At 44.5% G+C, this 15,327-nt stretch overlaps 1 protein-coding gene across 7 annotated transcripts in view; it reads left to right on the top strand.

The window, feature by feature from the left end:
- The window catches only part of FBXL20 (F-box and leucine rich repeat protein 20), a 42,689-nt gene that overhangs the window by 23,726 nt on the left and 3,636 nt on the right, over window positions 1-15,327 (top strand). For all 7 annotated transcript variants that reach the window (XR_009279661.1, XM_058857858.1, XM_058857857.1 and 4 more), the window contains 9 exons: window positions 1,704-1,798; window positions 2,688-2,756; window positions 3,080-3,175; window positions 3,378-3,504; window positions 6,117-6,191; window positions 7,898-8,028; window positions 11,430-11,490; window positions 12,232-12,276; window positions 13,475-13,531. Coding sequence is in view for 6 of the 7 variants with exons in the window: in XM_058857858.1 (XP_058713841.1) it covers window positions 1,704-1,798; window positions 2,688-2,756; window positions 3,080-3,175; window positions 3,378-3,504; window positions 6,117-6,191; window positions 7,898-8,028; window positions 11,430-11,490; window positions 12,232-12,276; window positions 13,475-13,531 (756 nt within the window). In the remaining variant the exon portion in view is untranslated. The remainder of the gene's footprint in view (window positions 1-1,703; window positions 1,799-2,687; window positions 2,757-3,079; window positions 3,176-3,377; window positions 3,505-6,116; window positions 6,192-7,897; window positions 8,029-11,429; window positions 11,491-12,231; window positions 12,277-13,474; window positions 13,532-15,327) is intronic.

Below are 15,327 nucleotides of genomic sequence, written 5' to 3'. Positions count from 1 at the left end.
GAGCAGGAAGAGGCACCTGGACACGGATGAAGAGCAGGAAATGTCACCTGGACAGGGATGAGGAAGAGGAAATGGCACTTGAGCAGGGATGAGGAGGCGGAAATGGCACCTGGACAGGGATGAGGAGCAGGAAAAGGCACCTGGACAGGGATGAGGAAGAGGAAGAGGCACTTGAGCAGGGATGAGGAGGAGGAAATGACACCTGGACAGGGATGAGGAGCAGGAAGAGGCACCTGGACAGGGATGAGGAGCAGGAAATGTCACCTGGACAGGGATGAGGAGCAGGAAGAGGCACCTGGACAGGGATGAGGAGCAGGAAATGGCACTTGAGCAGGGATGAGGAGGAGGAAATGTCACCTGGACAGGGATGAGGAGCAAGAAGAGGCACCTGGACAGGGATGAGGAGGAGGAAGGGGGCACTCAGCAGGGTCTGAGTGCCCTGGGAGAAGGAAATGGGGGATTTTGGATCTTCATAATGAATCCTTCACCTCATAACGTGCCCTAAAAATCCTGGAGCCATGGAATTGTTTATTTAGAGTGGAGTTCTCAGGGTTCCTGATGTGTGGAGTGGCAGGAGATGGGACTGAGGAGATGGGAGGAGGCAGAGGCTGGGAATACAAACCATGCTCTTCCCATTCCTCAGTGCTTTTTGGGTGGTTTTCATGTCCCTGCACATCAAAGCCATGTTCTTACCCAAGCCCAGGCTTCCCCTCTGAAAACAAAACTCTGGAATTTGTTGTACCTCACCTCAAAGTTCCTGCTGGGCCTCCTGGCATCCTCAGGCTCTGCTGTAAATGGATTTACGTGAAATGGAAATGTAAATGGATTGAAGTTAAATCCATCAATCCATGTAAATTCTTGACAGAAACACATTTGGCTCCTCGAATTTGAGCAGAATTCATAGACTTGATTGAGGAATTGCAAAATCAGGGAGTGTTTCAGCATTTCCAGCCTTTCTGCAGGGCTGTGGAGGTCGAGGGCGCTCCCGTGGTGTCCCCGAGCTCACCCAGCTCCCTTCTCTGATGCTGGGGTTGTGTTGAGCCTGATTTGGGGTTTTTTAGACTGGAAAAGAAGAAAATCCTCATCTTCCAGAGGTCCCAAATCCCAGTTAGTCCTGGAAGGACCAAGGGATGCTCCTGCTCTGTGAGGAACAGCCAAAGTGCAGGGGAAGGTTCTGAGTTTCTGGTACAAATATTCTCCAGTGGTTTTGCTCTTCAGTCCCAGGGGAAAGGTAAATCCTGGCTGTAATGGGGTCTTTGGATCCAGATCAGAAATTAAAAACCCTTTTCTGGATCTCTGGAGCACAAATGGTTGAATTTCCTGCAGGAGCAAAACACGTGGGCTGGTTCTCATCTCTGTTTTGGGTAGAAATTGGAGTTTATCCGTTGGCTGTGCCTGGGAATCCGGGGTGAAGCTGCTCCCACCTTCCTTAGGGAGTCTGATCCCATGTCCAGGAGCTCCAAACCAGAGGAAATTTCTCAAAATGCTTTATCTGCCCTGCTTTAGGTGATTGCTCCTTGTCTCTCCATCTTCAGAAGCTGAATAATTCTCCCTCCCCCTCCCTTAGCCCATCCCCACCGCATTTTTATTCCCTTAGCACCGTTTTCCCTCGAATAACAAATCATTGTTTTATCTGCAAAACCTTCACTTCAGCTTCCTGGAGCTCTTTGGGGTTCTCAGGTGGCTGCTGCTGTCTCCCCCAGGGCCGAGTGGTGGAGAACATTTCCAAGAGATGTGGGGGATTCCTGCGGAAGCTGAGCCTGCGGGGCTGCCTGGGAGTGGGGGACAACGCCTTAAGGTAGAGCTGCACCTTTGGAACAGGCTGGAAAAACCAGGATTGGGACAATTTATCCCTTCAAAACCCTCAGGGATGTCAAAACCTGGACAGCAGGGACAGATATTATTAATTTCTCGTTTAATGTATCAAATTTTTTTTCTTATTATTTCGTTAATAATTTTTATCATATCATTTGTCATTTGTAAAAATAATTTATTGGGGTTTTGTCACTTAATTTAGCATTTTTAACCTCATCCAGCAGTTACTTCTCTCATTTCTCATGAGAATAAAGCCAAGGGGTGAGGGTGATGGGCACTGGGTGCCTCCAGGCTGGGACAACCCAGGGCAGGAGGTGGGGCAGCAGAAATCAGGGATTTTCTTGGGTTTGTTCACGATTTTCTTCTTGATTTTCTTGATTCTTTTCTTCTTTATAGATTCTTTCCTTGATTATTTTCTTATTTCTTGATTTCCTTCTTGGTTTTTTGTGGTTCTTTTCTTTTTCTTGATTTTCTTTTTGATGATCTTGATTTTCTTCTTGATTTTTGTGACTCTACTTTCTAGATGCCTTTCTTTACTGATTTCCTTCTTGGTTTTCTTCTTTTTTTTTTTTTTTCTTGGGTTTCTTCTTGGTTTTCTTGATTATTTTATTCTTGATTACTTCTTTTTTGATCTTCTGGGTTTTCTTCTTTATTGATTATTTTCTTGATTTTCATTCTGGTTTTCTTCTCATTTTTCTGGATTTCTTTCTTGATTCTTTCAATTTTCTCCATTTTCTTCTTGATTCCCTTCTTGATTTTCTCTATTTTTCTTCCCCAGTCTCTTTGAGACCGTAAATTTTGTAAATCGAATTTTGTAAAATTTTAATCTGAATTCCACTGCCTGACAAATCCAATGTTTTCCCTTCCCCCAGGACCTTTGCCCAGAACTGCAGGAACATCGAGGTGTTGAACCTCAATGGTTGTACCAAGATCACGGATGCGTGAGTAAAACCCTTCCCTCTTCCCTGGCTATTCCTCTTCTCCCTCTCTTTTTTAAGGGAAAGCTCCAGGGGTGTGGGAGGTTTTCCATGGAATGGTTTGGCTTGGAAGGGCCTTAAATCCCATCCATTCCCACCCTGCTAGGACAGGGACACCTTTCACCACCCCAGGCTGCTCCCAGCCCTGTCCAGCCTGGCCTGGGACACTTCCAGGGATCCACAGCTTCCATCCTCAGCCCAGCCTGCCCATCCCATGGGAATTCCATGGGAATTCCGTGCTCTGGGATGAATCCATTGCAGGAGTTGTCCCCGTGTGTCTCTTCCAGCACCTGCACCAGCCTCAGCAAGTTCTGCTCCAAACTCAGGCACCTGGATTTGGCTTCCTGCACCTCCATAACCAACCTGTCCCTGAAAGCACTGAGGTAGGAGCTGCCAGCTGGGATTTCCCGTGGAATTCCAGCATCATTGAGGCTGGAAAAGACCTCTGAGATCCTCCAGCCATCCCTCCCTCTGGAGCTGGGCTCTTCCCGCTGTCCCAGAAATGGGAATACCGCAGCTCCTGGCTGGCAGCAGGATTTTTCCCGAGGTAAATGAGCTTTTCCATGTGTGTCCCTGTGTCCCCAGCGAGGGATGCCCGCTGCTGGAACAGCTCATCATCTCCTGGTGCGACCAAGTGACCAAGGACGGGATCCAGGCGCTGGTGCGGGGCTGCGGGGGGCTGCGGGCCCTGTCCCTCAAGGGCTGCACCCAGGTACAGTTTTCCAGGTACACTTTTTCCAGGCCTCTGGAAAAGTGGGAATGGCCCTGGAAATGCAGGGATTTGGGTTATTCCCTTCTCCAGAATCCCCCTGGGGTTGGAGGTCAGGTGCTGCTGTGGAGGATTTTCAGCAGCCCCGAGGAGTGGGACAGGGAGTGAGTCGCTGGTGGAGCTGGGGAATCCTTTGATCCCAGTTTTCCTTTGGAGGAGGTTGCTGTGATCCATGGTCAGATCCAGCTTTGGGGAATCCTTTGATCCCAGTTTTCCTTTGGAGGAGGTTGCTGTGATCCATGGTCAGATCCAGCCTTGGGGAATCCTTTGATCCCAGTTTTCCTTTGGAGGAGGTTGCTGTGATCCATGGTCAGATCCAGCTTTGGGGAATCCTTTGATCCCAGTTTTCCTTTGGAGGAGGCTGCTGTGATCCATGGGCAGATCCAGCCTTGGGAAGGTTCCAGGGCAGCCCTTCCCTCTGGCTGCTGATGGAATTCCCTCCCCCTGCCTCGGATTTGTAATCAGGGAATCTCTTTTTCCTTGGAAAACACCTCTGCAGCCCTGGGAGCACAATCCCGTTCCCTCAGGTACATCCCAGAAACCTGGAGAGTATTTATATATCCCAGAATAAAAATATATTTATTATATTTTATTATCCCACAATAGATACATTTATATATTTATATATCCCAAAATAGAAATATTTTATTATCCCAAAATAGATACATTTATATATTTATATATCCCAGAATAGAAATATATTTATTATATTTTATTATCCCACAATAGATACATTTATATATTTATATATCCCAGAATAAAAATATATTTATTATATTTTATTATCCCACAACAGATACATTTATATATTTATATATCCCAAAATAGAAATATATTTTATTATATTTTGTTATCCCACAATAGATATATTTATATATTTATATATCCCAAAATAGAAATATATTTATTATATTTTATTATCCCACAACAGATACATTTATATATCCCAAAATAGAAATCTATTTTATTATGTTTTATTATCCCACAATAGATACATTTATGTATTTATATATCCCAAAATAGAAATATATTTATTATATTTTATTATCCCACAATAGATACATTTATATATTTATATATCCCAAAATAGAAATATTTTATTATCCCACAACAGATACATTTATATATTTATATATCCCAAAATAGAAATATATTTTATTATATTTTATTACCCCACAATAGATACATTTATATATTTATATATTCCAAAATAGAAATATTTTATTATCCCACAATACATACATTTATATATTTATATATCCCAAAATAGAAATATATTTATTATATTTTATTATCCCACAATAGATACATTTATATATCCCAAAATCTGTATTTTGGGGTATATAAATGCTGAAAGGGATTTTTTTTTAGCCTTTTTTACACTTTTATGTTCTTTAAACTGACTTTTCTCTAATCTTTCTTTATTCTCTTACCTGAGGAATCATTAAGAAGTTTGATAAGTAAAATATCTCCCTTTATTATATTTTATTACGATGGCCACAGTAGTAAGAATAATAGTGATAATTTTGTAAGACTGAAAATAATTATAAATTATGATTTATCATTAATTAAATTTATTAATAAATTTATAAATTTATTAAATAATTAATAAATAATAAAAATAATACATTATAATAGCGATTATAAAATAAAAATAAGAATAAAATAATAAGAATAAAATAATTACTTATAAGGATAATAAGGATAATAATGATGATAATAATGATGATCATTATACTAATGATAATAGTAATAATAATAAAATAAAATAACAATAATAACAATAATAACAATAAAATATAATAATGAGAATAATGAGAATAATAATGATACTAATGATAATGAGAATAATAATACTAACAATAAAATATAATAATGATAATAATAATGGTAATAATAATAATGGTGGTAATAATAATAATAATAATAACAATAAAATATAATAATGAGAATAATGAGAATAATAATGATACTAATGATAATGAGAATAATAATACTAACAATAAAATATAATAATGAGAATAATAATAATGATAATAATAATAATGGTGGTAATAATAATAATAACAATAAGATATAATAATGAGAATAATGAGAATAATAATGATACTAATGATAATGATAATAATAATACTAACAATAAAATATAATAATGATAATAATAATGGTAATAATAATAATGGTAATAATAATAATGGTGGTAATAATAATAATAATAACAATAAAATATAATAATGAGAATAATGAGAATAATAATGATACTAATGATAATGATAATAATAATACTAACAATAAAATATAATAATGATAATAATAATGGTAATAATAATGGTGGTAATAATAATAATAATAATAATAATAATAATAATAATAATAATAATAATAATAATCCTCCAAAGCATTTTTGGGGCCAGGCTCTGCTCCTGATGGGGTAAAAGGCAGGAACGCTCCTGCTGCTCCTGTGCTGCCTTTCCCTCCTTCCCAGAGGAAATCCCAGTGTTCCCAGTTTGAATTCCCAGTGCTCCCAGCTCCCATCCCTGTGTTTTCCTTTCCAGCTGGAGGACGAGGCTCTCAAGTTCATCGGTGCCCACTGTCCCGAGCTGGTGACCCTGAACCTGCAGACCTGCCTGGTGAGTGTCCAGCATTCCCGGCCGGAATGTGCTCTGTCCCCCTGCCCAGGGCTCACCTGTCACCAGCAGCCCCTTGGTGGCACTGCAGGGACACCGAGCCCCACACCTTGGCTGTGTGCAGGGTGTTCTCCCTTCCCTCTGACCCCGTCTGAGGGATGAGCTGGGAAAGTTCTTCCTCTGCCAGGCCTCTGCTCTCGTCCCCGTGTGGAGCTGAGCTCACGGCGGTGCTGTGCCTGCATGGAACAGCAGCTCTGCAGGGCCAGAAATGGCTGTTTGTTTGTGGCAAAAAATAGATTGGCATGGGCTCTGTGTCTGTGCCATCACTGTCTGTCACGGGGACTGGGGTGGATGTGTGCAGGGATGGGGATGGATGGATCCCCAGTGTCCAGAAATGGGGATGGACAGAGTCCTTGTGTCCAGGGATGGGGATGGACAGACCCCCAGTGTCCAGGGACAGGGATGGACAGACCCCCAGTGTCCAGGGATGGGGATGGACAGACCCCCAGTGTCCAGGGACAGGGATGGACAGACCTCCAGTGTCCAGGGATGGGGATGGACAGACCCCCAGTGTCCAGAAATGGGGATGGACAGACCCCCAGTGTCCAGAAATGGGGATGGACAGACCCCCAGTGTCCAGGGATGGGGATGGACAGACCCCCAGTGTCCAGGGACAGGGATGGACAGACCCCCAGTGTCCAGGGACAGGGATGGACAGACCCCCAGTGTCCAGGGATGGGGATGGACAGACCCCCAGTGTCCAGGGACAGGGATGGACAGACCCCCAGTGTCCAGGGACAGGGATGGACAGACCCCCAGTGTCCAGGGATGGGGATGGACAGACCCCCAGTGTCCAGGGACGGGGATGGACAGACTCCCAATGTCCAGGGACAGGGATGGACAGACCCCCAGTGTCCAGGGACAGGGATGGACAGACCCCCAGTGTCCAGGGACAGGGATGGACAGACCCCCAATGTCCAGGGACAGGGATGGACAGACCCCCAGTGTCCAGGGACAGGGATGGACAGACCCCCAGTGTCCAGGGACAGGGATGGACAGACCCCCAGTGTCCAGGGACGGGGATGGACAGACTCCCAATGTCCAGGGATGGGGATGGACAGACCCCCAGTGTCCAGGGATGGGGATGGACAGATCCCCAGTGTCCAGAAATGGGGATGGACAGACTCCCTGTGTCCAGGGATGGGGATGGACAGACTCCCAGGGACAGGGATGGACAGACCCCCAGTGTCCAGGGACAGGGATGGACAGACTCCCAGTGTCCAGGGATGGGGATGGACAGACCCCCAGTGTCCAGGGGCAGGGATGGACAGACCCCCAGTGTCCAGGGACAGGGATGGACAGACTCCCTGTGTCCAGGGATGGGGATGGACAGACCCCCAATGTCCAGGGATGGGGATGGACAGACTCCCAGGGACAGGGATGGGGATGGACAGACTCCCTGTGTTTTTCCAAGCAGGAATTGCAAAGCCCTGCAGGAATCCCAGCACTTTCCCCCATCCCTCACCTGGCCCAGCTCCAAAACCTTTCCCTGCAAATATTCCCAAATCCAGTGAGGTTTATCCTCCCTCTGCTGCACCAGTGAGCCGAAACAGCAGGAATGTGGAATTTTTTGGGCCAAAAGAGCTGGAATTTGGAATGGAGAGAGGGAAATCCTGCCGGGATTGAGGCTGTTGTGGTTTCCTTGGCAGCAAATCACGGACGACGGGCTCATCACCATCTGCAGGGGCTGCCACAAGCTGCAGTCCCTGTGCGCTTCCGGCTGCTCCAACATCACCGACGCCATCCTCAACGCCCTGGGACAGAACTGCCCACGCCTCCGGTCAGTTTTCCCAGGATTTCCCCCTTGGAACACACAGCACAGGCTCCAGGTGGCGTCTGAACCATTCCACATTCCACATTTTTCGGGGTTTTTTTATCCCTGAGTGTTTGGGAGAGGCTGGTTGTGATTTTTGAGTTGGCCCCCCAAATTCTTGAGGTTTAAACTCGGGTAAAAGAGCTCCCAGCGTGGCACCCACAGGCTCCATGTGAATCCATGAAGGAAATTTGGGATTGGGTTACTTCTGTCTTGGGAAATGGGGAAAAAAAATTCCAGTTTAACCAATGTTTCCTTCCACCCTGAGGCTGAACGGGTTTTTCCTGGTGGTTTTGTAGCAGGTGGAATTTGGGAAAACTTCCCCTCTGCCTGGCAGGGAGGGCTCCCATCCTCTGCTTGGTTTTCCTGGCTTTTTTAAGGATTTTTTTTTTATTATTAGGATGTGTTTCCTCTGGAAAATGTTGCTAAAACCCAGAAAAATGGGCAGAAAAGAGGAACTTTTATTACCCTGACAGCCAAGTGCCTCAAAGAAATGGCATCAAATGCAATTGGATCAAATCCAGGGAAAACAGGGAGACATCAAACAACATCAAACCTATGTCTTCCAAGGAAAAACAAACCCCAGCTGTTCCCTGTGATGTCCCATTTTAGGAATTTGGGAACAAAGTGCACAGAAACGGGGTTGGAAAGGTAAAATTCCAGTTCAGTTCCAGCGGTTCCTGTGTTTACATTCAGCCTCAGAGGATTAAGCTCCATCCTGTGGAATACAAAAGGCACTTCAGGAACGTGGGAGGGTTTTTTTTTTCCTATAAAAGCAGAAAAATTGGTTAAAACTGTGGAGGGAACCCCTGTGGAGCTGCAGGAGCTGCCAGGATTTTTCTCCACTCCCACAGGAACGAGCAATTCACCCTGAAAGGCTTCAAACATCTCCATCGGTGCCTTAAATACTAAATATTCCATATTCACCTGCCTGATTTTTGGGAATTCACCTTTTCCATGCTGGGATCTGTCTCTGGGGTGCAAATTAGAGATTTTGTTTCCCAGAACCTTTCCCTCAGCAAGGCTGTGAAGGTTTTTGGGAGCACCTCATTCCAGCATTGGGTGTTTGTTTCAGCCTAATTCCCATTTTTCTGCGGCCCTCTGGAATGGAAGTGGCTGCTCCGTGTAAATTATCCTCAAAACTTTTAGGGATTGCTGGAAGCTTTTCTGGGAAACCCTTGGAAAATAAACCTTTGGGAATAAGGGAACAGGTCAGGCTGAGCCTCTGGAGAGCAGCTCTGTGGGTGGGGAGGAGAGGGATGGAGGGGATCCATCAATCCATGGGAATGTCTCAGATATCCATGGAAATTCCCCATCTGAGAGAGGATCCCATCAATCCATGGGAATGTCTCAGATATCCATGGAAATTCCCCATCTGAGAGAGGATCCCATCAATCCATGGGAATATCTCAAATATCCATGGAAATTCCCCATCTGAGAGAGGATCCCATCAATCCATGGGAATGTCTCAGATATCCATAGGAATATCTCAGATATCCATAGGAATATCTCAAATATCCATAGGAATATCTCAGATATCCATGGGAATATCTCAAATATCCATAGGAATATCTCAGATATCCATAGGAATATCTCAGATATCCATAGGAATATCTCAGATATCCATGGGAATATCTCAAATATCCATAGGAATATCTCAGATATCCATAGGAATATCTCAAATATCCATAGGAATATCTCAAATATCCATAGGAATATCTCACATATCCATAGGAATATCTCAGATATCCATAGGAATATCTCAAATATCCACAGGAATATCTCACATATCCATAGGAATATCTCAGATATCCATAGGAATATCTCAAATATCCATAGGAATATCTCACATATCCATAGGAATATCTCAGATATCCATGGGAATATCTCAAATATCCATGGGAATATCTCAGATATCCATGGGAATATCTCAGATATCCATGGAAATACCCCATCTGAGAGAGGATCCCATCAATCCATGGGAATATCTCAGATACCAATAGGAATATCTCAAATATCCATAGGAATATCTCAAATATCCATGGGAATATCTCAGATATCCATAGGAATATCTCAGATATCCATAGGAATATCTCAAATATCCATGGGAATATCTCAAATATCCATAGGAATATCTCAGATATCCACAGGAATATCTCAAATATCCATAGGAATATCTCAAATATCCATGGGAATATCTCAGATATCCATGGGAATATCTCAAATATCCATAGAAAACCTGTGTGGGAGGGAATCCCATCAATCCATAAAACTGCCCCATGGATCCATACAAATACCCCATGGATCCACACAGATATCCCATTGATCCACACAGATATCCCATGGATCCATACAGATATCCCATGGATCCACACAGATATCCCATGGATCCATACAGATATCCCATGGATCCACACAGATATCCCACATATCCCATGGATCCACACAGATATCCCATTGATCCACACAGATATCCCATGGATCCATACAGATATCCCATGGATCCATACAGATATCCCATCAATCCACACAGATATCCCATGGATCCATACAGATATCCCATTGATCCACACAGATATCATCCCATGGATCCACACAGATATCCCATTGATCCACACACATATCCCATTGATCCATGCAGATATCCCATGGATCCACACAGATATCCCACATATCCCATGGATCCACACAGATATCCCATGGATCCATACAGATATCCCATTGATCCACACAGATATCCCATGGATCCATACAGATATCCCATTGATCCATGCAGATATCCCACTGATCCACACAGATATCCCATGGATCCACACAGATATCCCACATATCCCATGGATCCACACAGATATCCCACATATCCCATGGATCCACACAGATATCCCACATATCCCATGGATCCATACAGATATCCCATCAATCCACACAGATATCATCCCATGGATCCATACAGATATCCCATTGATCCATACAGATATCCCATTGATCCACACAGATATCCCATTGATCCATACAGATATCCCATGGATCCACACAGATATCCCATGGATCCATACAGATATCATCCCATGGATCCATACAGATATCCCATTGATCCATACAGATATCCCATTGATCCATACAGATATCCCATGGATCCACACAGATATCATCCCATGGATCCACACAGATATCCCACATATCCCATTGATCCATGCAGATATCCCATGGATCCACAGATATCCCACTGATAACGGCTCCCTGGCTGGAGCCATTCCCGTGTCCCCCGCTCCGGGTGACGCTCCCTGGGCAGGGGGTTGCACTCCAGAGCTCATTCCCAGCCTTTTCCTGGGATTCTGGGGCTCCACCACGGTTCTTGTGTCCTGCAGAATATTGGAAGTGGCGAGGTGTTCCCAGCTGACCGACGTGGGCTTCACCACCCTGGCCAGGGTAAGAGCCCTCCTTCCCCTCCTGCTTCTCCTTCCTTCTCATGGCAAAAAAACCCCACAAACACAGGAGGTTTGGGAAAACTTCCTTGGGGTGGAAGATTAAATTCAAAAATTTGGTTTTATGGGATCTTTGGCATCGTCCTGGCTCACACACCTGGGAGGATTTGTATCCAAACCACAGGAAATGTTAAATATTTTAGTTATAAACTTTGCTGTTTGTCTATAAATGACCCTAAATTTAACTCCCTTTACTCCATGATTGAAAAATGAGTGAAATTTGAAAGCCAATTGTCTTTGTGGGGGTATATTTATATTTATAGCTATAGCTATAGCTATAGCTATATTTATACCTATATTTATACCTATATTTATAGCTATATTTATATTTTTGTTTATATTTTTATTTATACCTATATTTACATTTATATTTACATTTATATTTACATTTATATTTATACTTATATTTATACCTGTATTTATACCTATACCTATACTTATACCTGTATTTATATTTATATTTATACTTACTTATATTTATTTGTACATTTATTTTTATACCTTTGTATGTTTATATTCTCTTTTTATATTTATACTTTTAACATATTTAATATACTGTTTATATTTAAAATATAATTTAATTATCTTTATTTATAAAACTTTAATTTTTTTTTTTTAATATTTATATTTGCTGTCTGCACTTTACACTCACCCTGGGTGTTTTTTGAATTCTCTTTATTCCTAGAATTGCCATGAGCTTGAAAAAATGGATCTGGAGGAGTGTGTCCAGGTAGGAAATCCCAGCTCAGGCTGTTCCTCTTGCAGCAGTTTGGAAAATTGGTGGAAAATGAGGAGATTTTCCTCCAAATCAGAACTTAATGTGGAATCCTGAGTGGGGAGAGTGGCTGGATTTGGAGAGGAAAAGGTTGGGAATGATCATTTTTGATCATTGGTTTGGATTCCATGGGAACAGTGCTGTAAATAAGAAATATTTAATATTCAATGTATATTTATATCTATTTATAATATATATAATATATATTATATATAAATATATATTATATATAATTTAAATAATATAGATCTATATTATATATTTAATATTATATATTTATATATTTTATGTATAAATTATATATAATTTTTTATATATTAGATATAAAAATATTTTTATATAGTCTTATAAATAAGAAATATTTAATAGTGGGAGCTGCTGGGTCAAATAATGGATCTGTGAGAGAAAATCCCAGATTTTTGAGGGAAAATCCCAGATTTTTGAGGGAAAATCCCAGAGAAAAATCTTACCTTGCTAAAAATAATGGGATTTTCCCCTGGTTTGGAAAACCATGGGGAAAATGATGAAACAACAATGATTTCAGGGGATTGAAACCAAATTGTCCTGAAGCATTTACAGGGAAAAGGGTGGAATTGACTGAAAATTCCTTGGAAAACCCTCCAAGCCCCAGGGTAGATTGGAAATTGAGGCTGAGATGAAGGGAATGGGATTGTGATTCCTGGGAACAGCTGGATCCTGCATTTCCTGGGCAGAAATTTGGGAGATGAAGAGGGAATGGGATCAGCCCGGGCAGGAGGGGATTGGGAATTAACCCCAAAAAGGAGGAAGCAAAGCTGAGCCAGGGCACAAATCCACCCCAGGCAGCTCCCCTGGGAATTTGGGATTGGGAACCTTTGTGTGGGATTCCTTCTTCCTGCAGAAAAGCAGGAACACAAATCCCCAGGGAGTTGGGAGGGAATCTGAGCTCTCCTTGTCCTTCCAGAGGCACATTTGGGACACGCTGGGGAGCTGATTGCAGGAATTTAAACACAATCCAGTGATGCCTCTGCATCCCAGTTCTCCAAGGGCAGATTTCCATGAGGAGATGGATTCCTGAGTGGGGAAATCTCATGGATTAGGGAAAATCCTGCAGTTTTGCAGTTTGTCCTTGTGCCCCAGCACCAACTTGAAAGGGTTTTTCCTTCTTTTCCAGATAACAGACAGCACACTAATCCAGCTTTCCATACACTGTCCACGGCTGCAGGTCCTGGTGAGTATTCCAAGGGACATTCCCAGCATTTCCTTTCTCCAAACAAAGGGATTTTTAATCACTCCCTGAAAAGTTTGAAGAATTCTGCTGGAAACCTGACCCTGAGGAGCCTCTTGTCCCTGCCCTGCTGTTCACAGGAGTCCCACACCAGGCAGGAGAAGGGTTGTGGGGATTCTCCTGGGAGCAGAATTCCCAGTGGGATCTGCTGTCAACCCATCTGTGGGAGAGGAAGGAGCTGGAATGCTCAGTGACTCTGGGAAGCCACATTCCTTTGGGGCTGAATCTGGGAATTTGTTCTCTGTCAGCCCTGGGTTTGTGCCATGAGGGATCCTGTCCTGGCAGCTGTGGGAATGTGGGAATGTGGGAATGGGGGTTCTCCAGTGCAGTCATCCCTCAGGAAAGCCACTTCCAGCTCCTGGCTCAGGCCCTGCTTACTCCTTAAGGACTTTCCAGCTGAATCCCCCAAAAATCCACTCTGAGGGGGGCTGTTGTGCTCCTGCTGCTTCTGGGAGCTGGAGCCAGGGCTCTTCCCACGGTGGGAGAGGCCAGAGGTGTCCCAAAGGTGGGATCTTGGATAGCTCAGGTGTGCTGGGATCTCTGTGCCCCCCTGGGGTCTCATCCCTCCAGAGCTGCCTTCCCCTGGAGCCATGGCAGGGACCCTCAGGATGATCCTGTTCCCATGGCAGGGACCCTCAGGATGATCCTGTTCCCATGGCAGGGACCCTCAGGATGATCCTGTTCCATGGCAGGGACCCTCAGGCTGATCCTGTTCCATGACAGGGACCCTCAGGCTGATCCTGTTCCCATGGCAGGGACCCTCAGGATGATCCTGTTCCCATGGCAGGGACCCTCAGGATGATCCTGTTCCCATGGCAGGGACCCTCAGGCTGATCCTGTTCCCATGGCAGGGACCCTCAGGATGATCCTGTTCCATGGCAGGGACCCTCAGGATGATCCTGTTCCCATGGCAGGGACCCTCAGGATGATCCTGTTCCCATGGCAGGGACCCTCAGGATGATCCTGTTCCCATGGCAGGGACACTTCCCACTGTCCCAGGCTGCTCCAAACCCCTCACACCCATCAGTGATGGATTTGGACTCGTGGAGACCTGAAATGGTTTGGGTTGGATGTTTCCCATGGGTTGCTCCAGGCTGGGACACTCCAGGGATGCAGGGGCAGCCCCAGCTGCTCTGGGCACCCTTTTCCAGGGCCTCCCCACCCTCCCAGGGAGGAATTTTCCCCTTCCAGCTGGAAGTTTTCCCTTTGGAAGCCCATCAGTCCTCAGAAGCCCACGGAGCCCAGTGGCTCCAGTGCAAGGAGCCAGCACAGGCCAGCCCAGACCCACCAAGGACAGAGCATCCTCTCACATCCCCAGCAAGCTCCTGGCTGGTTTTGGGGTGTCAGGAGCTGGTTTTAACCCCTCTGTTTGGGGGGCAGAGTTTATCCCCCACAGAGCATCCTCTCACATCCCCAGCGAGCTCCTGGCTGGTTTTGGGGTGTCAGGAGCTGGGTTTGACCCCTCTCTTTGGGGGGCAGAGTTTATCCCCCACAGACCATCCTCTCACATCCCCAGCAAGCTCCTGGCTGGTTTTGGGGTGTCAGGAGCTGTTTTTAACCCCTCTCTTTGGGGGGCAGAGTTTATCCCCCACAGAGCATCCTCTCACATCCCCAGCGAGCTCCTGGCTGGTTTTGGGGTGTCAGGAGCTGGGTTTGACCCCTCTGTTTGGGGGGCAGAGTTTATCCCCCACAAACCACCCTCTCACATCCCCAGCGAGCTCCTGGCTGGTTTTGGGGTG

This window comes from Poecile atricapillus, chromosome 27 (assembly GCF_030490865.1).
Source record: "Poecile atricapillus isolate bPoeAtr1 chromosome 27, bPoeAtr1.hap1, whole genome shotgun sequence".
Lineage (NCBI taxonomy): Eukaryota > Metazoa > Chordata > Aves > Passeriformes > Paridae > Poecile > Poecile atricapillus.
Note: the sequence above shows the minus strand (reverse complement) of the source record. Positions and strands in the feature narration are given on the sequence as shown.